This window comes from Molossus molossus, unplaced genomic scaffold, assembly GCF_014108415.1.
Source record: "Molossus molossus isolate mMolMol1 unplaced genomic scaffold, mMolMol1.p scaffold_m16_p_7, whole genome shotgun sequence".
Lineage (NCBI taxonomy): Eukaryota > Metazoa > Chordata > Mammalia > Chiroptera > Molossidae > Molossus > Molossus molossus.
In genome coordinates, this window is record NW_023425401.1 from 79,846,383 (window position 1) to 79,873,615 (window position 27,233).

Genomic DNA, 27,233 nt, shown 5'->3' on the forward strand with positions numbered 1-27,233 from the left:
TCTGAGCGGAGGGCTCATTTCGCCTGTTGCTATTATTATTTTGCCTCCTTTTAATTGCCTTTTGATCATATCTTTGTTTTTTAGTTCTCGTGAGCCTTTGTGTATATTTTTCTTTCTTGATTTCTGTCCCACGATTTTTTTCCATCTAACCCTTCTCTTTTCATCCTGCAGAGTGGTTTTCTACTCTGCATTTCATTCTGGCCTTACTACCAAGAAGTTGAAAGCTTAGACAAGTATAGGACCCTTGAGAGCTTCACTTTCTCATTTGTAGGATGAAACAGTTTGGTTAGGAATTTTCTAAGATTCCTGTCAGCTCTGATATTCTCTCTCTTCTGAACTCTTTTCATCTGAAAGATTTCAACTCTTGATTGGCATATATTAGGCATTATTCCAGTTGCTTACAGGACTCACACCTATCTGCCACTCTCCCTGTGTGCTGAAGTCCAATGATTAAGTAATTTATCACTGCCATTGTCAAAATTGACTAAAGAACTCTGAACCAATTGATGTTCTCAGGTCCTGACTTAGTAGGAGAGGCGTATGAGAACCCCATGGGATTGCTGGAGTGCTGAAAAGTTTGGAAAATTTGTTAAGCCTTATGCCTGTCACTTTAACTTCCTGGGTTTAGATATTCTCATTTCTACCAAGAAGGAATGGATTAGATCAGAGGTTCTCAATTCGGCAGCATATGAGGAATTATAAAATTATAAATTAGTCAAGGTCCTCTAAGAACAATTAAATCAATTCTATTGGTTGGGGTCAGGTTGTCTGGGCATAGTATCTATATTTTAAAAGTGTTTCAGGTGATTCTAATGTGTATCTAGACTTGTGAATCACTGGATTAGATGATCTCTAAGATTTTAGCTCTAATTTTCTGAGTCATGGTAGGGGATCATCAAACATATTCCTGAAGGGTCAGATAGTAACTATTTTTAGCTCTGTCAGCTATATGGTTTCAATGTCAACTACTCAACTCTGCCTTTGTAGGGCAAAGCAAATGTAAACAAATGGATATGGCTGGATTTGGCTGTAAGTCACAGTTTGCTGACTTCTGGTCTATGGGATAGAATTTACTTTGGAATTGATGGACCATCAGCAAATCATTTTATCCTATACATCAACCAATGATATATATATATATCTCCTATAAGACATATAAAGGATGATGTTTAATTGCTAATGACAGAATTTGAGGAAGCCACATTTCAAAGTTAAGATGCTTACAGAAGCCTGTTATATTATTTATTGAAATAGGAAAAACCTTGACAAAATATTTTGATATATCATTTTAGACTGCATTTCTTGAGCTTTTCTTTGAAATATTTTTAATGGATACCACATACATCCAGTTGCACTCACCAAGCACTTGGTAATGGCTTGTCATGTACTTTAAAACAACAGCAACAACAACAAAAACACAAGATAAGCAAGTTCCAGTTTGAACGGTAGATTCAATGAGTGATGTCAGATAAAAGGGTAAATTTGAGTTTTCCTTTGTCTGTTGGCACACTTAGTACTATGATTACTAAAGCTCTTAATTATTGAAAACAGGCATCAGCATATTTTTGATACCTCCGTGTTTACTTCTAACAAGTTTTTGTCATTAGTTATAATGGATTGTCTTTCTCTTATGTCAAGAACACTATCTCCTTAACTTCTTGCAGTCAGAAAAAGTGACACTGACTTGCCATGTGTTTTGCCACAGGTTAGAGTATGTAAATCATTTATGTAGACAGCAAGTGATAATAATTTACTAAGGGTTAGAGTTTATAGTATACTATAAGTAACTCACTTATGCTGTCAGTGTTAATAATTTATAGAAATATGGTACCTGAGTTTTAACGTGCTCTAGGAGCACAAGTGATAAACACAGAAAGATAGACCATAGTTTCAAGAATATGTATTGAGCAGAGCCTGTTTTCATGGTAACCATTATCTCTTAAGTCTCTGTGCATGGCCTAAAGATTATGCCAATAACTTAAATAGGGCATTGGGTTTCAGGTGTGTGTTAGTGAGTGCTAAAAAGCAGTTAGTTTGGACCTACCTGGAAAAAGCTATGATTTAAAGTATTTTAATACCTCCTTTTATTTATTTCACATTTTGAAAATTTCTCTTTTATAATGTGTGATGTTTTTCACATCGTGTACATTTTCTAGATGCTTCTCTTCACATTTACTTCTTGGCAATCTTCCTATAACAACTAGTAATGAAATCTCTTTATAGTATTGCCAGCCAGATCTGAAGATTATAAAATAAATTTTCCATTATCATGGCTTTTGGATGCCTGGGTGTCTAAACAACCAAAAGGTTAAAAGGATCTAGAATAATTTTGTGAAGGAGAGAAATGTGGTTTAATGGCTTATTCTAGAAAAGGTCTTTTAACCTTCCCTCCCTTTTTTGTCACAAAAAGTAAAAAGGAAAACCAGAAATTATTTTCTTTTTTCACTTTGACATATGCCTTATAAATTTAGGTTGAGACCATGGAACTATCTTTTTGTTAAAACCATCCCACTCCCAAAAGACTTTGTTTTCCTGTGCTTAGATTAGTAACTTTAAATGTTATTATAACAATAATGAGACTCAGTTTTAAAGATTGACTCAGGAGAATTTTTGGATCATAGTAAATTTAAATAATGAGATAAAAAAATTTTGAGATGATTACCAAAAATTCTACTTTGTTTTGGCTAAACTGCAATTTTATAGAAATCTATACAGATCATTTCAAGTTTTCCTTTGTCTCAGTGCCTGAGTCTCATTTTGGCTACATCATTTACTTCTCATAATCTACATCCTCCCCCCTAAACTGGGGATGGCTGAAATAAGACTGCTGTCAGCAGGCCAGACAGAATTGCCCCTCATTCCTCCTCAGCCAACCTTTTTCTCTGCACAGGAAGCAGCATCTTATGGTTGGGAGTTTACCAGTTGGCAGTCACTCTGATAATTGCCAAATCTGTATTTCTATCTAGCTCAGTCTGGACAGCCATACTTACATGTCACCTGAAAATGTGTAGTAGACATTCTAACTTAGAGAAAGAATTAGGTTAGGTCTGAAAGCTCAGTGAAAACAAATAGGTGAGACTAAAAATAGTTTGGTGTGTTACAACTTCCTTCTAATCCAAACAGCAGTGTATATTCTCAGGGGTACAACTGCACTCTGGATTACCTGCTAAACTACTGACCACACTTTCATTCTCCCTACACAGACACTGCTTTCTGCGTGTGAGGTAGAACATTGGATTCATTTGTGATTAATAAAGATTTTTTTTCTAAGCTAAGCATTAGATCGGGAGAATACCTGAGGCAGAGAAGATTCAAGGGGATTGGAGTTTTTTGGCTTCCCTTCAGCACCACTCTGGAAATACAGGGAAATCAGAAGCTCTGTCATCTGTGTCTAGACATGCCAAGCAACAATGTCCACTGCTCCCATGTCATGTCAGGCACTGGAAGCTTCTCCAAGGCATGCCTGTTTCCTGGGTTCCATCTTGGAATTGAGACACAGGCCTCCTATTTTCTAAAACACCAAATCTACTTGAGAGAGTTTGGCTGCTAGGCAGGACTCCTTTTTAGACAACTGGTGTCTCAGTTCTCTTGTTACCCCCATTCATGCGTCAGATTGTAGAGTGAGGAAATGAGCCGTTTCTCTTCTATAGAAGTTCATCTGTGGTTATTGTTTTTGCATAAACACTGTGTTAATAGTTCTTCAGTCTTTGGCTTTTGAAGCTTAAAAGCCAATATTAATGTGGCTTTAAAATTTCAAACTATCAATCTCTGACTCCAAAAGCCAATTTTTGAAACTTGAAAATTGTTATGATTTTCTGTGCTCTAGTTCTGATGTGGCTTCTCCTTCAAGAGGCACTGGACATAGAATGTGCAAATTGGAGAGCCTATGAGGTACAAAGCATTAATTAGTAATTAATAATATTACCTGGTCACATTATCTATTCAGTACTGGCATTTCAGTGGCTGCAAAGCTGACTATAATGCAGGTGTCTGGTTTGGCCACCTTTTCTTCCCATGAGAAAATGTGCTAACCGATGAATGAATGTCTGCCCATACGCTGTGGATACACACCCATTGTTAAGGTGAACTTGTTCTTTTTCAGGTCAGGGTGACCAGTTCATTTTGTGCGTAACGATAATAGTCTGTCCTGGGGTCACTTTTAGCAACTAGTCTGTGTAAAACAAAATGACAATTTTAATTTTTCATTTTCAAATTTGATAGATATGTTCCATTTGTCACATTAGACAATAGAAATTCTGAATTTACCCTCAGAGGTGCCTCACTAATGGAGAATATAATTTGCTGTGCTCAATCATAAATCCTTACACAAAAAATTACTACATTTCAGTGCTGCCAAAATAGTGGTTTGGGATATCATTTTCTAATGACACTGACATAATTCTGAGTAGTTTAGATAGCAATACCTAAATATATTATTGATCATTTGGAAGTATTAAAATGGAGGATTTTTGTTATATGGTGTTTTTCTTGATATTCTAAAGTGCTCAACAAAGACAAGTTTGGAATTCTTCATAGCACTGACATGCAGAAATGCCAACAGTCTTAACTATATTTTATAAAGTTAAGCTACATTTCTGCATTTCTCTCAATTTCTCATTTCAAGAGACTGATGTTATTTATTCTTATGCAGGATAAATACAGTAAGATATTTGAAATGCATTTGAGCTGTTTTTCCTGTAGTTATAATTCTAATTTATCTTCCAGACCTTAAATAGATTGGAGGCTTACTATGAAAATGAATGAAAGGACATTCAAGAGTATACTTTAATTCAAAGTTAATAAAAAATAACTGAATCAGAATTTTAACCACCCCTGAAAGTAACTCATAATTTGGAATTTTAAAATATAGGCAAACATGATAATCACTACACTACGGAAACTAAAATATTAGTTTGTGGGAACAAATGTAATATTCACATCCCTTAGAGTCATTTGTGATGGATGTGAGCTTTGGATACTTTCTTTTTTCTTTTTTTAAAAATTAATTTATTTTTGGTACAGATGTGTCTCCTTTTCCCCCCACTGATTCCCCCGTCCTCCACCCTCCCCGCCCTGTCCCCAGTTTGTTGTCCATGGTTCATGCATACATGCATATAAGTTCTGTGGTTTATCACTCCCTACCAACCCCTCTTCTGGGGATTGTAATTCTGTACCCCACTTCCATTTCTCTGGGACTACCCCATTCCTCAGACTGTTATGTTCATTATATTCCACAAATAAGTAAGATGATATGATACTTGTCTTTCTCTCTTTGGCTTGTTTTGCTTAGGATAATACTTTCTAGGTCCCTCCATGTCGTCTCAAAGGATAGGAGATCTTTCTTTCTTACAGCTGCATAGTACTCCATTGTGTATATGTACCACTGCTTTTTTATCCATTCGTCTACTGATGGACATTTGGGCTGTTTCCAGATCTTAGCTACTGTAAATAGTGCTGCTACAAACATGGGGGTATATATATTCTTTCTGATTGGTGTTTCAGGCTTCTGAGGGTATATTCCTAGAAGTGGGATCACAGGGTCAAATGGCAGTTCAATTTTTAATTTTTTGAGAAAACACCATATTGTTTGCCATAGAGGTTGCACCAGTCTGCATTCCCACCAGCAGTGTACTAAAGTCCCCTTTTCCCCACACCCTCGCCAACACTTGTTGTTTGACGATTTGTTGATGGTGGCCATTTTGACAGGTGTGAGGTGATACCTCAATGTTTTAATTTGCATCTCTCTGATGATTAGTGATGTTGAGCATTTCTTCATATGTCTCTTAGCCATTTGTATGTCCTGCTTGGAGAGGTGTCTATTTAATTACTCTGCCCATTTTTTAATTGTGTTCTTTGTCTTCCTTTTGTTGAGCTGTACGAACACTCTATATATATTGGAAATTAACCCCTTATCTAATATATCATTGGCAATGATGCTCTCCCATACAGTGGGTTGCTTTTCCATTTTGATGATTGTATCTTTTGCTGTGCAGAAACTTTTGAGTTTGATGTAGTCCTATGTGTTCATTTTCTCCTTTGTTTCTGTTGCCATAGGTGATGTATCAGTGAAAATTCTGCTGCGTATGATGTCTGAAATTTTGTTGCCTACTGTTTCTTCTAGGATTTTTATGGATTCATGAGTCACATTTAATTCTTTTATCCATTTAGAGTTTATTCTTGTGTATGGTGTAAGTTGATGGTCTAGTTTCATTTTTTTGCATGTAGCTATCCAATTTTCCCACCACCATTTATTAAAGAGGCTGTCTTTACTCCACTGTATGCTCTTGCCACCTTTGTCAAATATTAATTGAGCATATTGCCTTGGGTCCATTTCTGGGTTTTCTGTTCTGTTCCACTGGTCTATATGCCTGTTCTTGTGCCAGTACCAGGCTGTTTTATTTACAGTGGCTTTGTAGTATAACCTGAAATCTGGTAATGTGATCCCTCCTACTTGATTCTTTTTTTCAAGATTGCTGTGGCTATTCAAGGTTTTTTTTGGTTTTATATGAACTTTTTTTTTTTTTTTTATCGTCACCTGAAGACATTTTTTCCATATTTTGTTTAGATAGAGTGGGAGGGGGAGAGAGAAAGAGAGAAACATCGATGTGAAAGGGACACATTGAGTAGCCGCCACCCACACTACCCAACCAGGACTGGGGACAAACTGCAACCTAGGTACGTGCCCTTAGAGGGAAATGAACCCGGGTCTCTCTGGACCACAGGCCAACGCTCTAACTGCTGAGCCAAACCGGCCAGGGCTCCATATGAACTTTTGAAGTATTTATTCTAGTCTATGAAGTATGTCGTTTGTATTTTGATGGGGATTATATTGAATCTATAGATTGCTTTGGATAGTATGGACATTTTAATGATGTCAATTCTTCCAATCCATGAACAAGGTATGTGCTTCCACTTTTTTATATCTTCCTCTATTTCTTTTTTCAATGACCTGTAGTTTTCTGTGAATAGGTCCTTTACTTCTTTGGTTAAGTTTATTCCTAAATATCTTAGTTTTTTTTGCCTCAATGGTAAATAGAATTGTTTTTTTTTTAGTTTCTCTTGCTGTTAGTTCATCATTGGTGTATAAGAATGCCATCGATTTCTTGACATTAATTTTGTATCCTGCTACTTTGCTAAATGAGTATTAGTTCTTTGGATGTTCGGTAAAATTCCCCTGTGAAGCCGTCTGGGCCTGGGCTTTTGTTTGCTGAGAGAGTCTTGATTACATCTTCAATTTCTTTTGTTGTTATTGGTCTGTTCAAGTTTTCTATCTCTTCCTGCTTCAGATTTGGGAGACTACTTGTGTTTCTAGAAATTTGTCCATTTCACTTAGATTGTCCAATTTGTTGCCATATAATTGTTCATAATATCTGTTAACAATCTTTTGTATTTCTGTGGTGTCAATTATTATTTCTCCTCTTTCATTTCTGATTTTGTGTATTTGGGTTCTCTCTCTTTGTTTCTTGGTGAGTCTAGCTAACGGACTTAGTTCGTGCCATAACATGTGGTCTATTTTTGAGAATGACTTATGTGCACTTGAGAAGAATGTGAATTCTGCAGTTTTTTGGTGTAATTGTAGATATCTATTTGATCTAGTGCTTGATATAGAGTCTGTGTTTTCTTGTTAATTTTTTGTCTAGAAGATCTATCCAGTGGTGTTATTGGGGTATTGAAGTCCTCTGCTATTATTGTATTGCTGTTGATTTCTCCTTTGAAGTCCTCCAGAGGATTTTTAATATATGTTGGTGCTCCTAAATTAGGTGCATATATGTTTACCAAGGTTATATCTTCCTCTTGGATAGATCCTTTCAATATTATGTAGTGGCATTCTTTGTTTCTAGTTATGGCCTTCATTTTGAAATCTACTTTATCAGATATGAGTATAGCTACCCCAGCTTTATTTTGCTTTCCATTTGCTTGAGATTTTTTTCCATACCTTCACTTTCAACCTATGTGAATTTTTGTTTGTGAGGTTGGTCTTGTAAACAACATATATGTGAGTCGTGCTTTCTTATCAAGTCAGCTGCTCTATGTCTTTTTATCAGAGCATTCAAACCATTCACATTTAAGGTGATAATTGATATGTATTTATTTATTGCCATTTTTGTTTAGTGTGGTTCTATTTTTCTTGCTATTTCTTCTATTAATTACAGCAGTCCTTTTAGCATATTTTGCAGTGCTTGTCTGGTGTTAATATATTCCCTTAGCCTTTTTTTTTTTTTTTTTTTTTTTGTCTGGGAAGCTCTTTATTTGACCTTCAATTTTGAATGATAGCCTTGCAGGATAGAGTAGTCTTGGATTCAGATCTTTGATTTTCATGACCTTGATGACTTCATGCCACTCCCTTCTGGCCTGTACTGTTTCTGTTGAGAAGTCATTTGAGAGCCTTATGGGGTTTCCTTTGTAGGTAAGCCATTGCTTATCTCTTGCTGCTTTTAGGATTCTCTCTTTTTCTTTAATTTTTGGTATTTTAATTACTATGTGTCTTGGTGTGGGACTGTTTGGGTTCTTGTTACTTGATTCTCCCTGTGCTTCTTGAACTTGAATGCCTTCTTCCTTCACCAAGTTAGGAAAGTTTTCTGTCACTATTTCTCCAAATATATTCTCTAATCCTTGCCCATTTTTTTCCTCTTTGGGGATTCCTATAATGCGAATTTTATTACGCTTCCAGTTTTACCACAGTTCTCCTAAGTAGTCTTCCTGTTTCTTAATTGTTTTTTTCCTTTTAGTTTTCTGATTGGTTGATTTTTTCTACCTTGTCTTCTAATTCACTGATCCGGCCCTCAGCTTCCTCTACTCTGCTGGTTAGTCCTCCAATGTATTCTTAATTTCTGCTATGTCATTCTTCATTTCCACTTGGTTGGTTTTCAATGTTTCTATATCTTTACTCGTGCTGATGTCCTTACTCATGCTGTTGAGATTCTTTAAGATTATGGTTCTGAACTCTACCTCTGATAATTTGCTTAGCTGCATTTCATTTATCTCCTCTTCTATAGAGTTCTCTTGTTCTTTCATTTGGGATTTGTTTCTTTGTTTTACCATTGTAGTTATCTCAGTGGGTTTTGGAACCTGCCAAATTTTCCCTGTGGGTGTTCTGCTATTTGTGGCTCCCTCTACTGGGTTTGGATGAGCCTGGGTGGACCCACGTTAAACACCACTGTCAAGTCTTACTTTCCTGGGTAGATTTGCACGCCCTGGAAAGGTTTAGTTATCCTCTAGCTTTTTCCTGGTGGCTAGTAGTCTTAGTTACTCAGTGCCTTGGAATGTAGCCCTAGTGTTCTGCATAAGAGGATTTCCAAAGGGTGGGATATATGCTGGGTATTAATGAGCCTCAATTTGCATTTCTTTGCCTCACTTGGGAAAGGCTGAATCTCTGAGGGGGCGCTGCTGATTTTCCCCACAGCTCTGGGAAGGAGCACACTAGCCACTGTCCTGTATGGCCGCAATTCAGCAAAAACTCGGAGTGCCCTGGCGTTGAATACTTTCATTTCCATTAACAGTAGGTGTGGCCTTGGCTAGTTTGGCTCAGCGGTTAGAGCTTCACCCGTAGACCAGAGAGTCTCAGGTTCGGTTCCCCTTAAGGGCATGTACCTTGGTTGTAGTTTGTCCCTGGCCCCAGTTGGGGTCATGTGGGTGGCAACCACTTGATGTGTCTCTTTCACATTGATGTTTCTCTCTCTCTCTTCCTTCCTCTCTCCATCCCGCTATATCTGAAAATAAATGCAAAAAATGTCCTCGGGTGAGAAAAAAATAAAATAAAAATGGTGTTTCTTAAAAGGATTCTCCTCTTGAATCTTAAACAGTTGTTGAAGGTAATTCCAAGATGAAGGAAATTGAAACACAGAATTAGTAGATAAAAGAAAGAACTTCACAAATAGTAGGCTTGATCAATGGCAACAGGCAATGCAATTAGATGTACTAAGCTGGAACTTTTAATGTGCCACTGAAGATCAGTATCTAAATTTCTCAGCTTCATCTATCAGTCATTCCATACTAAAGATGAAGAATTTTCCCAGCTAATTTTGAAGATGAAAAAATAGAAATAATATAAGCAAATGCTTTAATGCATTTTGTGTATGCGTATGTGTATGTATGTGTGTTATCATTTTTGTTTTCAATTAGAGTTGACGTACATTATTATATTAGTCTCAGGTGTACACCCCAGTGACCATACATTATATAATTTAAGTGATCACCACAATAAATCCTGTACCCATCCAGCACCATGCCTAGTTATTAGAATATTATTGACTATATTCCCTGTGCTATATTCCCATGATTATTCTGTAATAACCAAGGAGTACTTCTTAACCCCTTCACCTTTTTTTTTTTTTTTTTTTTTTATCCTCACCCGAGGACATCTTTCGATATTTTGTTCAGATAGAGTGAGAGGGAGAGAGAGAGAGAGAAGCATCGACGTGAAAGCGACACATCGAGTGGCTGCCACCCACACGACCCAACCAGGGCTGGGGACAAACTGCAACCAAGGTACATGCCCTTAGCGGGAACCGAACCCAGGTCTCTCCGGACCACAGGCTGACGCTCTAACCGCTGAGCCAAACCGGCCAGGGCAATCCCTTCACCTTTTTCATTTGTCCCCTAAAACCCCTCCCATCTGGCAACCAACAAAAATTTCTCAGTATTGTTGAGTCTGTTTCTGTTCTGCTTGTTCATTTGATTTATAGATTCAATTGTTGATAGCTAAGTATTTACTGCCATTTTATTGTTCATATTTTTTTTTTATCTCCTTTTTTAAGAAGACCCTTTAACATTTCATATAATGCTAATTTGGTGGTGATGACACCTTTAGTTTTTTCTTGTCTGGGAAACTCTTGATATGTCCATCAATTCTTTTTTGTTTGTTTGTTTTTGTTTTGTTTTTGTTTGTTACAGATGTTTCTCCTTTTTTACCCCATTGACACCCTCCTCCCCATCCCCCCCACCTTGTCCCCGGCTTTGTTGTCCATGTCCATTGGTTATGCGTACATGTGTATAAGTTTTGTAGTTTATCTCTTCCCTCCCCCCATCACCCCCTCTTCTGAGGGTTGTTAGTCTGTACCCTACTTCCACATCTCTGGGTCTACCCTATTCCTCAGACTGCTATGTTCATTATATTACACAATTAAGTGAGATCATGTGGTATTTGTCTTTTTCTGCTTGGCTTGTTTCACTTAGGATAATACTTTCCAGGTCCCTCCAAGTCGTCTCAAAGGATATAAATCTTTCTTACAGCTGCATAGTACTTCACTGTGTATATATACCACTGCTTTTTTATCCATTTGTCTACTGATGGACATGGGCTGTTTCCAGATCTTAGCTACTGTAAATAGTGCTGCTACAAACATGGAGGTACATATATTCTTTCTGATTGGTGTTTCAGGCATCTTAAGGTATATTCCTAGAAGTGGGATTACTGGGTCAAATGGCAGTTCAATTTTTAATTTTTTGAGAAAACACTCCTTTTCTCCACACCCTTCCAAACACTTGTTGTTTGATGATTTGTTGATGGTGGCCTTTCTGACAGGTGTGAGGTGATACGTCATTGTTGTTTTAATTTGCCTCTCTCTGATGATTAGTTATGTTGAGCATTTCTTCATATGTCTCTTGGCCACTTGTATGTCCTGTTTCAAGAGGTGTCTATTCAGCTCCTCTTCCCATTTTTTAATTGGGTTCTTTGTCTTTCTTTTGTTGAGCTGTATGAGCAATCTATATATTTTAGAAATTAACCCCTTATCTGATGTATCATTGGCAATGATGTTCTCCCATACAGTGGGTTGCCTTTCCATTTTGATGGTTGTATCTTTTGCTGTGCAGAAGCTTTTGAGTTTGATATAGTCCCATGTGTTCATTTTCTCCTTTGTTTCTGTTGCCTTAGGTGATGTGTTAGTGAAAATTCTGCTGCATATGATGTCTGAAATTTTGTTGCCTACATTTTATTCTAGGATTTTTATGGATTCATGAGTCACATTTAAGTCTTTTGTCCATTTTGAGTTTATTCTTGTGTGTGGTGTAAGTTGATGGTCTAGTTTCATTTTTTTGCATGTAGCTGTCCAATTTTCCCAACACCATTTATTAAAGAGGCTGTATTAACTCTATTGTATGCTCTTGCCACCTTTGTCAAATATTAATTGAGCATAATGTCTTGGGTCTATTTCCGGGTTCTCTATTCTGTTTCACTGGTCTATATGCCTGTTCTTGTGCCAGTACTAGGCTGTTTTGATTACAGTACTTTTATAGTATAACCTGATATCCAGTATTGTGATCCCACCTACTTTGTCCTTCTTTTTCAAAATTGTTGTGGCTATTCAGGGTCTTTTTTGGTTCCATATGAACTTTTGAAGTATTTGTTCTAGTTCTGTGAAATATGTCATTGGTATTTTGATGGGAATTGCATTGAGTCTATAGATTGCTTTGGGTAATGATGTCCATCAATTCTAAATGATAGCTTTGCAGGTTAGAGTAATCTTGGTTATAGGTCATTGCTTTTCATCACTTTGAATATCTCTTGACATTTCTTTATGGCCTGCAAAATTTCGTTTGAGGAATCTGCTGACAGTCTTATGGGAGCACCTTTGTAGGTAATAAACTGCTTTTCTTTTGCTGCTTTTAAGATTCTTTCTTTGTGTTTAACCTTTGGCATTTTGCTGATGATGTGTCTTGGTGTGGACCTCTTTGGGTTCATTTTCTTTGGAACTCTGTGCTTCTTGGTCTTCTATGTCTGTTTCCCTTTAAATTATTCTTTCTATTCCTGGAATTTTGTTCCATTATTTCATTTAGTACTTGTTTCTTTGTCTCCTCATTTTTGCTGCCTCCCTGTGTTTATTTCTATGTATTAAGCAGAGCTGCTACATCTCCTAGGTTTGGTAGAGTGATTCATGTTGTAGGTGCCGTGTATGGTCCAGTGGCACAGCCTCCCTGATCACCCCAGCTGAGCACTTGAGGTCCATGCCCCATGTGTACTGTACATCCTTCTGTTGTAATTGAGTCTTGATTGCTATTGATACATCAATGGGATAAATTTAGTTAGGCTGATCAGCTGCAAGAACTGGCTGCGACCACGGACCACCAACCTCTGATCATGTTGGAAAATTAGCTGTTCAGGGGCCCGTCATACAGAATGAGACTTATTTCAGCAGGGCTGTGGTACCCACTGAGTCCACCCCTGAGTGTGTTGCTTGTGGAGGTGGTTGGCTGGTGGTGCTTTGACATGATTTGAAGCTGTCCACTGTGTATGCTGGCTCTGGGGACTTCCAGGGGGTGCAGGCCAAGGTCTGCCACCGCCTGCATTTTACGCAAGGCCAACAGGCATAAGCTACAAAAATGATTTGCAAATGGCCGCTTCTAGTGCTGGGCTGTGAGGTATCCAGGCAAGGCCAAGGTGTGAAACTGCTGCTAGTGCCAGGTCTGGGGCCACTTAGATCTTCGGGGCTTGCTGCGGCCAGATGCTGCTTGTTTGAGAGATTTTAGGAAAATCTCAAGCGTGAGACAATACAGGCCATTCCTATTGTATAGCCACTGGACACAGCTTGGATGGGTCTGAAAGTTGGGTGGGACAGAGCCTCAGGAATCACCGGGGTGGGGCAAACAGTGGAGGAAGGGCTTACTGAAGCAACAATGGCCTCCACTGGCACATCTGTCCGAGAGAAAGCCACCCCTCCATCTCTCCCTGCAATGCCAAATAACTCAGTTCCTCCCCGTATATCTCTAGTGCCTTTCAAGCTGCTTCCCCCACGCTGGAGCCCAGAAGGAGTGAGTCTGAATAAGTCCATGCATTGACACTTTAAGTGAAATGTCTAGGACTCCAGCAGCCTCAGCCTCCCTCTGCCTCAATCTCCACTGGTTTTTACAGCCAGAAGTTATGGGGACTTGCTTCCTGGCACTGGAACCCTGAGCTGGTGGGCCTGGTGTGGGGCTGGAACCCTTCACTCCTCAGGGGGATCTTCACAGCCAAGATAGCCCTCCTGAGTTTTATACACCCCACGTGGGTATGGGAGCAGCCTTTCAATGCCTATGCCTGTACTACCAGAGTTGATGTGGCTTCTTTAATTTCATATTTGTAGGACGTCCATTCAGCTCAATTTTAGGAGTTCTGAATGATGGTTGTTCTGTAGTTCAGCTGTAATTTTGATGTGGTTATGAGAGGAAGCGAGTACTGTGTTTACCTACACCTCCATCTGGACCAGAAGTCAACAAATGCATTTCTTCCCACCTATTTATTTATTTATTTTTTGGTAAAAATATCATTTTTAATAATCTACACCTTAACTATAAATAAAATAATACATTAACATTGTAAAGAAGGAGGATAAATTATTGACTGAGTAAAGCCAGAATCAACACTTACTTTTGAGACAAGAAAAGCAGTAAATTTCTGTCCAGTAAGCTATTATTAACACTTGGGAAGGTCTGAGTCAGACTATTTTATATGTCACAGTATTTTAAAAATTATGTCCCAAATTCCAATAAATCATAATTGTTGATATTTGAACTCTTTTATTTCTATGTACATTAAAGATATACATTATTAAATGTTACATAAATAAGTTTATAAAACATGCATAATTAATTTCAAATACAACCATTATACATAGTCACATTTTGCTCAGCAGTGGAAATTGATTTTTAAAATGATTAAAATATAATTATTTAACTACAGATGTATGCCAATGACTTAAATTTATTTGAAGAATATTATGAAGATACTCAATATTTACTATACATCAAGAGTTCACTTACTACCCAGTTGACATGTAGAATTATAGAGAGTTATTAAGGCAATTCAAAAGATAGACAAGAATCCTCTGTGGTAGTTTTGAGGTGTTGAATATTTTATTATAATATCAATCGTATAACATTGTACAGTGTTGCTCATAGTAGAAAAAAATTTCCCCTTGACATTATCTCTTTCCTTGAGTATAGTTTGGCTATTTATGTGTGGGTTGCATAAGTGAGAATTAAGTAATTAGAAAAATAAACAGGTCTACTCAAAACCCATTTATATAGGTCCTAGTTAAATTTCTCTGGTTAAACTTTTAATTATAGCCAATTATTTCCTGTGAGTTCATTGAAAAATCTTCTGACAAATAACCAAGTGATGACTAGCTAGTGTTATATCCTACTAGTTATTTTTTAGAAAACTTCAAACTAATTATGATATTGCCTGCAATTCTAAATCAAACAAAAATAAATATTGTTATTTTCATTTCAGATGCGATCTGTGAGCCGAGTCTTTAAGTTTATAGACATGCAAACAGAAGAAAGTAAATCTACCAAGTCAAGCAAACTACCCAAGGATAGCCAGCTCTCGAAAATTATGATTGTTGAGAATCAGCATGTGAAGAAAGATGACATCTGGCCCTCAGGGGGCCAAATGACCATCAAAGACCTCACAGCAAAATACATAGAGAATGGAAATGCCATATTAGAGAACATTTCCTTCTCAATAAGTCCTGGCCAGAGGGTAAGATTTCAAAATTGCTTACTTTTTTAGACCTGGATTCAGTAAATAAATCTCAGTAGCCTAGAGTGATGTGTTCACAGAATCCATTTGTAACACCATTATTGTATATTGGGATCCATATTGAACACACATATTTCAAATTATTATTATATGGATTCATTATTTTTTTATATGAAATTTAGTTTGCAGAGTCCTGAATCTGTATAATAGTTTAATCTAAATATGATTCTATATTCAGAATATCTAATTGATTACTAGGTTACTAACTTAAAAAATCATCAAATAAATCAAAATTATAACATGTTTTCTATAAGAGAAATATTTTGTTGTTGATTCCATCTAATGTCTTCTTAAATTTTACCTAATGTCAATGAAGTAGTACTTTTTTTTTTCTATGCTTTTTTTCTGTTTGTTTAGTTGGGGTTTTAATCAAGGTATGAATTAAATTTTTCCCAGTAATTTACTAAGTAAATTTTATTATTTAATAATAAAAAATAGCCATGCATTATTTTGAATTATTCCTCATAGATCCCAGCACTGGGCTGAACACATAGAAAGTACTCAAATATTCTGATTCTGGAATTGATTCTTGGAGATAGAGATGGACATTCTTTCTGCATTTCATGTTCTATAAATGTGTCTTTTTTTTTTTTTAATCCTCACCCAAGGACCTTCCTCATTTTTTGTTCAGACAGAGTGGGAGGGAGAGAGAGGAAGAGAGAAAGAGAAACATCGACGTGAAAGGGACACATCGAGTGGTTGCCATCCTCACGACTAACCAGGGCCGGGGACAAACTGCAACCGAGGCACGTGTCCCTAGCGGAAACTGAACCCGGGTCTCTCTGGACCGCAGGCCAACGCTCTAACCGCTGAGCCAAACCGGCCAGGGCTATAAATGTGTCTTTTTTTGTTGTTGATTAATTTTTGTTACAGATGATTCTCCTTTTTTCCCCCACTGATTCCCCCCTCTCCCTCCCCTCCCTGCCCCTTCCCCAGATTGCTGTCCATGTCCACTGTTCATGCATACATGCGTATAAGTTCTGTGGTTCATCCCTCCCCCACCTCCCCACTCCTTAGGGGATTGTCAGTCTGTACCCCGCTTCTGCGTCTCTGGGACTACCCCATTCCTCAAACTGTTGTGTTCATTATATTCCACAAATAAGTGAGATCATATGAAATTTGTCTTTCTCTGTTTGGCTTGTTTCACTTAGGATGATACTTTCCAGGTCCCTCCATGCACTGCATTATTATATTGTTTTGATTATTATTATTATTATTTTTTTTTTTTTTCAAATTGAGGTAGAATATAAGAAAGCCGTGTCTTGTGAAAGCTAAATTTAAAGCTTTCATGTCTTGGTGGTTTAATTTCAAATAGAGATTAAAAAAAACAACTATTGAGATAATGGTCAGGAAAATTTATTAGGCCACCATTACTATCACTACATAGGAGGAGACTGTTATCACTTGCCTTTGTTCATAGGTTTAGAAATATTTTATAATTTAATGCATTGGATAAAGTTTAGTTTAAAAAAAAAAAAAAAGAACAGAATGAGCAGAAAGTTCCTGCATATCATGCTAAATGGCTTAAATATAGCACAATGGAAATTTTGACTTACTTTTTTAATCTTATAGTTTAGGATAAATACATTCACCTACTACTAAAATTAACTCTCTATTAAATTTCTTTATAAGTAATGGGCTTTTTCTTTTTTTTTGATAGAAAATAATTTTAAATGGACATAAATGGAAAGATTTTTTAGCTTTTTAGGTTGAATTTACCCCTGGTATTAGAATAAGGTTGTTTATGGATATTTTATATCATAGCCCTCATGGAATCTCTGAGATTTTTAACATTTTTGCTTCATTATTGAACTCAGAGAAATGTTAAAGTTATGTTTTGGAACTATGTAAAATTAATAATTTGCCTTCACTCCTCCCTTGAATTGAGAAAAGCATAATTCATTACTTTCTTTTACTTTATATATCAGGAGATGCAATTGGCAACACTGTCCCTGGAGTCACCAGGACGGATGCCTAAAGTGCTATCATTAAGTTATAAACAATAGCAACAAATAGTTTGATATAAACCAGATTTGAAAGCTGTGGTAAATGATTTGCTTTCCTTCCTCCTAACCCCATTCCATCCATTAACTTTACCAGTGCTCACTTGCCCACTCAATTAAATTCAACCAAGTTCTAGTAGAGTGACAGAATTTTCAGCGTACACATTTCTATACAGTTTTCCTGATATGAGAGCAATCAGAAATGCTGTAAAATGAGGAAGAAAAAATATGCTCAGGCATTTCATTTTCCCCGAACCTATATGTAGAAAATAGGCCATGTGTGTTTCATAGCTATTCTTTGTAAGGTGTTGTGTAGGTGCTGTGGGAGGATTAAAAAGTTCTCACACAAAGCTATGCATCTTGCCATCCAGAGAGTGAAACTACTGTTTGTTGGATGCTTATCATGCCCTGATCACTGTTTAAAAATCTTTATTTGCTATCACATTTGATTTTATTATAACTAAAAAGGTAGATATTGTTACCTTTTTTTGTGCACAATGGAAGAAATGGAAGTTTAATCAAGTGAGTAAGGTAGCAGAGATTTTAAACCCAGGTCTATCTGACTTCAGAGTTTTTGTTTTTTTCCCACAAATTGCCACTGCTTCTCTTAAAGGAAGAAAAAGGAGTACAATAAGGGGACAGAGGGTGGAGAAAGAGAGAGGAAGAGAGAGATAACGTGACTAGAATTTGTCCCGAAAGATGACAGTCTTAAAGAAGTATGAGATCCGGTAAGACCTGAGGCAGATTTATTGTGAAGCTAACAAAGCTTAAGTTTTAAGTTTCAGAGAACTTCACTTGCCTGAACCCCTCCTGAGGCTCCTTGACTAATTTTGTTCTTATAACTTTAATTTTTTTCATAAATAATGTAAGCTTTAGACTGAAAAAAGACCTTTGTCATATTTAAAGACCTTTGTGAATAAACACAGTTATATTGTTTCCTTCCCAATTTACATGCCCTTTATTTTATTTTCTTCTTATTTTATTATATAGGACTTTTGGTGTAATGGTGTAAAGGAGTGAGGAGGAAGGACAGCCTTGCTCTGTTCTTGATGTTAGCGAGAAAACTTTGACTTTCTCAGCCTTACCTGTAATGTTAGCTAAGAGTTTTTACAGATCACTTTATCAAGTTGAGGAAGTTTCCTTTAATCCAGGTTTACTGAGAGTTTTTATCAGGAATTGGCATTGGATTTTGTTATGAATTTCTGCATCTATTGATATGAGCATGTGATTTTCTTATTTATCCCATTAATGTGATGGATTAAATTAATTGATTCTCAAATTTTGAACCAACCTTATATATCTGGGATAAATCCCACTTGGTCATGGTATACAATCCTCTTTAACCATTGTTGGATTTGATTTTTTAGATCTATGTTTATGAGAAATATTGGTCTGTAATCTCTTTGACTAGTTTCAGTATTATGTTAATGACTGGCCTCATAGAATTTCCTCAGCTTCTATCTTCTAGAAGAGATTGTAGCAAATTGGTAGAAACTACTTTAAATGTTTGGTATAATTTACCACTGAATTTATTTGGGCCCAGTGATTTCTGATTTGGAGGAATATTAATTTTTGGCTCAACTTATTTAAAAGATATATGCCTATTTAGATTGTCTATTTCTTCTTGTGTGAGTCTGAAGATTGTGTCTTTCAAGGAATTGGTCCATTTCATCTAGATTATCAAAGTATTGGGCATAAAGTTACTCATAGTATTCCTTTATTATTTTATTAATCATTGGATATGTAATTAAGTTTTATTTTTTTAAATTATTTTTTCTTTATTCATCTTTTAGAGAGAGAGGAAGAGAGAAGGACAGAGAGATAGAAACATCAATGAAAGAGAACATCAATTGGCCACCTCCTGCATGCCCCCCACCAGGAATTGGGCCCACAACCTGGGCATGTGCCCTGACCAGGAATTGAACCAGTGACCTCTTGGTGCTCAACCAGTGAGCCACACTGGCTGGACTATAATTATGTTTAATGTTCCCTCTTTTATTTTTTTTAATTTAAAAATTATGTTTATTTGCTTAATTTTTTTAATTAATTTGTTTTTGTTACAGATGTTTCTTCTTTTCCCCCATTGACACCCTCCTCCTAATCCCCCCCGCCCCATCCCCAGCCTTGTTGTCTATGTCCATTGGTCATGCATACATGCATATAAGTTCTGTGGTTTATCTCTTTCCCCCCAGTTCCCCTCCTCTGAGGCTTGTCAGTCTGTACCCCACCTCTATGTCTCTGGTGTTCACCAGTTTATTTTGTTCATTAGATTCCACATAGAAGTGAGGTCATGTGCTACTTGTCTTTCTCTGACTGATTTATTTCGCTTAGCATAATACTCTCCAGGTCCCTCCATGATGTCTCAAATGGTAAGAGATCGTTCTTTTACACAGCTGCATATACCGTGTATATGTGCCACAGCATTTTATCTGCTTATCTACTGATTGGCACTTGGGCTGTTTCCAGATTGTAGCTATTGTAAATAGTGCTGCTATGATCATAGGGGTGCATGAATTTTTTCTGATTGGTGATTCAGGAATCTTAGGATATATTGCTAGAAGTGGGATCACTGGGTCTAATGGCAGTTTCATTTTTAATTTTTTGCGGAAACTCCATACTGTTTTCCATAGTGACTGCAACAGTGTGCATTCCCACCAGCAGTGTACTAAGGTTCCCTTTTCTCCACATCCTCACCAGCACTTGTCGTTTCTTCATTTGCAGGTGGGACCCATTCTAGCAGGTGTGAGGTGAGATACCTCATTGTTGTTTTAATTTGCATCTCTGTGATGAATAATGTCTTTGAGAATTTTTTCATATGTCTCTTGGCCATCTGTATGTCCTCTTCAGAGAATTATCTATTTAGGTCCTTTGCCCATTTTTAAATTCTATTGTTTGTCTTCCTTTTGTTAAGTTGTATAAGTTCTTTATATATTTTAGAAATTAAGTCTTTATCAGATGTATCATTGGCAAATATGTTCTCCCATTCTATTGATGGTTTCTTTTGCTGTGCAGAAGGTTTTTAGTTTGATATAGTCCCATTTGTTAATTTTTTCCCTGTTTTTCTTGCCCTAAGCAATGAATTGGTAAAAATTCTGCTATATGTGATATCTGAGATTTTGCTGCCTACATTTTCTTCTAGGATTTTTTTGTGGTTTCATGAATTACATTTACATCTTTTACCCATTTTGAGTTTCTTCTTGTGTGTGGTGAAAGTTGGTGGTCTAGTTTCATTTATTTGCATGTAGCTGTCCAAATCTCCCAATGATATTTATTGAAGAGGCTGTCCTTACTCTATGTATGCTCTTGCCTCCCTTGTGTAATGTCTTGGGTTGATTTCTGGGTTCTCTGTTCTGTTCCACTGATTTATGTGCTTGTTTTTGTGCCAGTAGCATGCTGCTTTGAGTACAATGGCTTTGTAGTATAATCTGATGTCTGGTATTCTGATCCCTCCAACTTTGTTCTTCTATTTCAAGATTGCTGTGGCTATTCAGGGTCTTTTTGGCTTAATATAAGCTTTTGGAATATTTATTCTAGATCTTTGAAGTATGCCAGTGGTACTTAATAGGGATTGTTTTGAATCTATCGATTGCTTTCATTAGTAAGGACATTTTAGTGAATGAACATGGTATATGCTTCCACTTGTATGTATATTCCTTTATTTCTTTTTTAAATGTTATGTACTTTTCTAAGTATAGGACTTTTACCTCCTTGGTTAAATTTATTCCTAGGTATCTTAATTTTTTTTAGTTGCAATGGTAAATGGGAGTGTTTTTTAAGTTTCTCTTTTTGTGTGTTTATTATTGATATTTAAAATTGCCAACGATTTCTGGATGTTAATTTTATATCCTGCTACTTTGCTGAATTCACTTACTTAATCTAGTACTTATTTGGTGGAGTCGTTAGGGTTTTCTCTATACAATATCATGTCATCTGCAATTAATGACATTTCACTTCCTCCTTTCCAATTTGGATGCCTTTTATTTTTTTCTCCTGTCTGATTGTTGTTGCTGACTTCCAGTACTATGTTGAATAAGAGTAATGAAAGCAGACTTCCGGTCAAGATGGCGGCGTAGGTAAACGCAGTATCGCGTCCTCCAACAACCACATCAAAGTTACAACTAAACTACAGAACAACCATCATTCAAAACCGCCTGAAATCAAGCTGAATGGAAGTCTTACAACTACAGAATTAAAGCAGCAGCCACATCCAGACTGGTAGGAGGGGCGGAGGCGCGAGGGGCGGAGGTGCGACCGGCTGGTCCCACACCCAAGTGTGGCGGATAAAAATCAGGAGGCTCCCGCTGCTGGGAAGGTCCTTCCTGAGGACTGAGGGGTCCCTGTCCCACACCAGGTGCCCCGCTCAGGGTTCCAGTGCCAGGAAGAGAAGTCCCCATAACTTCTGGCTGGAAAAACCAGCGGGAACTGAGGCTCAGGGAAGCTGAAGCAGCTGGAGCCCCAGGCAGCTCCCTAAAGGGCCCGCGCACGGACTTATCAGACTCTCTCCCTCTAAGCTTGGAGGGGAGGCAGCTCGAGGGGCGCCAGAGACATACAGGGAAGAACTGAGCTGTTTGGCACTGGAGCGAGGGCTGAAGAGGAGGCTTTCGCGGGGACAAACGTGCTGTCAGAGGCCTTTGTTCCTTTGGTGAGCCCTTCCCCGGGGTAGCAGACAGTGGCCATATCTGGGACTCCAGCAACCTGGCTCACACTGGTAGCCCCGCCCTCTTGACTCCCTGAGGCCCCGCCCCACCCCACCCAACTTTCAAGCCCATCCAAGCTGTTGCCACTTGCTTAACCACAGGATTGGCCGGTCCTTGGATCCTGCTTCAGGATTTTCCTAAATTCTTTCAAATGAGCAGCATCTGGTCTCAGCGAGCCCCATACCTCTCATTAAGTAATACACTGAAACAAACACAGGGAGGCAGCCAAAATGAGGAGACAAAGAAACAGGTCCCACATGAAAGAACAGAACAAAACCCCAATAAAAGAACTAAGCGAAATGGAGATAAGCAACCTAACAGATACTGAGTTCAAAATACTGCTTATAAGGATGCTCGATGAACTTAGCGAGAACCTCAGTGAACTTAGGGAGGGCCTCAAGAGCATAAAAAAGGACCAGTTAGAAATCATGGATACACAGTTAGAATTGAAGGAGGCATTAACTGAAATAAAGAATAATTACACAGCTTCCATAATAGAGTACATAAATCCAAGGAGCAAACCATCGATTTGGAATATAAGGAAGCAAAAAATGCCCTATCAGAACAGCAAAAAGAAAAAAGAATCCAAAACAATGAGGATAGTGTAAGGAGCCTCTGGGACAACTTCAAGCATGCCAACATTCGCATCTTGGGGGTGCTTGAAGGAGAAGAGAGAGAATAAGAAATCGAAAGCCTGTTTGAAACAATAATGGCAGAAAACTTTCCTAACTTGGTGAAGGAAGCAGACATACAAGTCCAGGAAGCACAGAGAGTCCTAAACAAGATGAACCCCAAGAGGCCCACACCAAGACACATTATCATCAAAATGCAAAAGGTTCAAGACAAAGAGAGAATCTTAAAAGCAGCAAGAGAAAGGCAGCTAGTTACCTCCCAGGGAGTTCCCATTAGGCTGTCAGCTGATTTCTCAAAAGAAACTTTGCAGGCCAGAAGGGAGTGGCAAGAAATATTCAGAGTGATGAAAAGCGAGAACCTACAACCACAATTACTCTATCCTGCAAAGCTGTCATTTAGAATCGATGGACGTATAAAAACTTTCCCAGACAAGAAAAAGCTAAAGGTGTTCATCACTACCAAACCGTTATTATATGAAATGATGAAGGGTCTTTTTGAAGAAAAAGATAAAATGTATGAACAAACAAAATGGCAATGAATACGTATCTATCAACAATGGAATCTACAAACAAAATGAACAGGTAGAACAGAAACATTCTCATAGATACAGAGAACATTTTGTTGGTTGCCAGTTGGGAGGGGGGTTGAGGGAATGGGTGAAAAAGGTGAATGGATTAAGAAGCACAAATTCATTGCTAGACCGACAAACCTCAAAGGGAAAGGGGTTGGGGTGGGGGGGGAAATAAACCAAAGAACTTATATGCATAACCAATGGACACAGACAATAGTGTGGGAAAAGGTTGGAGGGGGGTGGGAGTGGGGAAGAGGGGGTCAATGGGGGAAAAATGTGGAACATCTGTAATACATTTTACATCCAACAATAAAGATTTGAAAAAAATAAATTAATTAAATAAAAAAAAAAAAAAGAGTAATGAAAGCAGATGTCCCTATCTTGTTCTTGTTCTTTGGGGAAACACTTTTAGTTTATGCACATTGAGTATGATATTGGCTGTAGGCTTGTCATATATGGCCTTTATTATGTTGAGGTATGATCTTTCTATTCCCACGTTGCTGAGAGTCTTTATAATAAATGAGTGAGTCTGGCCAGTGTGGATCAGTGGATTGAGCATTGTTTCCTGGCGTGAGAGGTCCCAGTTTAATTCCTGGTCAGGGCACATGCCTGGGTTGTGGGTCTGATCCCCAGTAGGGGGCGTGCGGGAGGCAACCAATCTGTGTTTCTCACATTGATGTTTCTATCTCTCTATTCCTCTCTTTCTCTCTAAAAAATCAATAAAAACATATTTTAAAAAATAAGAATAATAAAATAAAAAGTGGGTGCTGGATTATATTGACTGTCTTTTCTGTATTTATTGATATGATCATATGGATTTTTGAAATGATCATATGTCCTTACCCAAGGGCATTTTTCTGCATTTATCTTTAGATAGAGTAGGAAGGAGAGAGGGAGAGAAACATTGATATGAGAGAGATACATCAAGTGGTTGCCACCCACACAACCCCAACTGGGGCCAGGGACAAACTGCAACGGAGGTATGTGCCCGTAGGGAACCAACACTCTAACCATGGAGCCACACCGGCCAGGGCAATCACATAGTTTTTATCTTTCATTCTGTTTCAGTGATGTATCACATTTATCAATTTGCAAATATTGTAGCAGCCTTGCATTCCTGAGATAGATCTCACTTGGTCTTGGTGAATAATTTTTTAAATACATTGCTGGATCTGATTTGCTAAGATATTTTTGAGGATTTTGGCATCTATGTTTATCAGGGATATTGGCCTGTACTTTTCTTTCTTTGTAGTATGTTTATCTGGTTTTGGAATTAGGATTATGCTGGCCTCCAAGTAAGCTTGGAAATCTTACTTCCTCTTGAAATTTTCAGAATAGTTTGAGTAGGATAGAAGTTAGTTCTTTGAATGTTGGGTAAACCACATCTGTGAAGCTGTCTGGACCAGGGCTTTTGTTTGCTGGAAGGTTACTGCTTCTATTTTTCTATTTTCTTAATTGTTATTGGTCTGTTCAGGTTTTCTGACTCTTCCAAGTTGAGTGTTGGAAGACTGTATGATTCTAGGAATTTGTCCATATGGTCTAGATTGTCAAATTTGTTGGCATATCATTGTTCATAATATTTTCTTACAATCCTTTGTGTTTCTGTGATGTTGGTTGTTACTTTACCTCTTTCTTTTCTGATTTCATTAATTTAGATCCTCTCTCTTTGCTTATTGATGAGTGTAGTTAAAGGTTGTTCAATCTTGTTTATCTTTTCAAAGAACCAGCTCTTGGTTTCATTGATCTTTTTTATTGTTTTTTTTTAGTCTCTATGTCATTTATTTCTGCCCTCATCTTTATTATTTCCTTCCTTTTACTATGTCTGAGTTTTTCTTTTGTTCTCCTAAATCTTTAAGTTGTAGGGTTAGATAGTTGTTAGAAATTTTTCTTGTTTCTTGAAGTAGGACTGTATTGCTATGAACTTCCCTCTCAGGACTGAACTGCCTGGGACTCCAAAATTCTCAGCCTCTGTCAGCCTCAATTCCTGCTGGTTTTTACAGCCAGAAATTATGGGGACTTCTTTTTCTGGCACTGAAACCCTGATATGGAGGTCTGATGTGGGACAGAGACCCCTCACTCCTCGGGGAGGACCTTCACAGTTGAGGTATCCCTCCTGATTTTTTATCTACCACACGTGGGTATGGGACCAGTCCATCTTTGCCTCTGCCCTTCCTACCAGTCTCGATGTAGCTTTTGCTTATATTTCATAGTTGCAGGATTTGCATTTAGTTTGATTTCAGGCAGTTCTGAATGATAGTTGTTCTTTAATTTTGATGTGATTGTGGGAGGAGGTGAGTACCACATTTACCTGTGCCTCCATCTGGAGGCCTCTTCTTTACTTTTGAAGGATACTTTCACAAGCTACAGAATTCTAGTTTGCTGGGGGTTTTTTTCTCAATACTTTAGAAATTTTAGTCCAATCTGTTTTTGCTTGCATATTTTCTGAAGAGTGGTTGGACTTAATTGTTACCTTTATTTTTTTATAGGTAAGGAGTTTTCCCCCTGGCTTCTTACAATTTTTTTTTTTCTTCTCTTCAATTTTCTATACTTTAAATATACTATGCCTACATGTAGTTTTTTCGTGATGTTATCTGAGCTCCCTGGACCTGTGGTTTAGTTTTTTATATTAATTTGAGGAAGTTCTCATTCATTATTTATTAAAATACTTCTTTTATGTCTTTCTCTATTTCTTCTCCTTCTGGTATTCCTATTTGTTATCCCACAGTTCTTAGATACCCCAGTATTTTTCTTTCTTTTGGTTTGGAGGTTTCTTCAAGCTCGGAGATTCTTTCCTCAGCTGTGTTCAATCTACTCATCAAAGACATTTTTCATTACTCGGAAGTTGTTTTTTTTTTTAACTTCTAGCATTTCTTTTTGATTCTTTATTAGAATTTCAATCTTTTTGCTTATATTATCTATATTTTCTCACATGTTTTTCATTAGATTGCTTAGCATATTATTCATAGTTGTTTTAAATCCCCAGGCTGATAATTCCAGCATTTCTGGCATATTTGACTCTGGTTCTGAAGCTTGCTGAGTCTCGTCCAACTGTATTTTTTGCTTTTAGTCTGCATTTTAATTTTTTGTTGAAAGGTGGACACAATGTACTGCATAAAGCAACTCAATCTGATAATTAGGCCTTTAGTGGCATAAGGTTTGGGGGATAGCGTAGTGTTCTATAGTTCTATGATTATGTCTCAGTCTTTTAGTAAGCTCATGTCGAGCAGTGAATTTCACAAATGCTTCTTAGATTTCTCTTCCTGTTAGTTATAACAGGATGGCTAGTGTGGGCAAGAGTTGGGTATTTTCCTTCCCTAAATCAGTTAGAGTCTAATCAAAACCCCAGTTATGTTAGGTTCTGGTAAAATAGCCTCTTGATAGGGTCCTTGTTAAGAAGAACAAAATACTCTGGAGTATTGCAAAATTGTAGCTTTCCCCCACCTTCTGCTGGATACATGAGACAATTTTTTTGTGTTCCTAGCTGTGATGTGATGAACCTTGTTGGGCTCCTAAAGGTAATACAAAAGTATTGCCTCCCCGCACTGTGAAGGGTCTCCCTGTAGTATTTGTCTTTTTTTCTTTCTTTCTTTCTTTCTTTCTTTCTTTCTTTCTTTCTTTCTTTCTTTCTTTCTTTCTTTCTTTCTTTCTTTCTTTCTTTTTCTTTCTTTTTAGAGAGAGAGGAAGGGAGAGAGAGAGAGATAGAAACAGCAATGAGAGAAAATATCGATTGGCTGCCTCCTGCATATCACCTACTGGGAATTTGGTCCACAACCCAGGCATGTGTCCTGACCAGGAATCAAACCGGCAAT

The 27,233-nt window shown here is 37.5% G+C and overlaps 1 protein-coding gene across 1 annotated transcript in view; it reads left to right on the top strand.

Moving 5' to 3' along the window:
- The window catches only part of CFTR (CF transmembrane conductance regulator), a 241,327-nt gene that overhangs the window by 161,164 nt on the left and 52,930 nt on the right, over positions 1-27,233 (top strand). Inside the window, exon 22 of the mRNA XM_036246835.1 lies at positions 15,209-15,460. Coding sequence (XP_036102728.1) covers positions 15,209-15,460 — 252 coding nt within the window. The remainder of the gene's footprint in view (positions 1-15,208; positions 15,461-27,233) is intronic.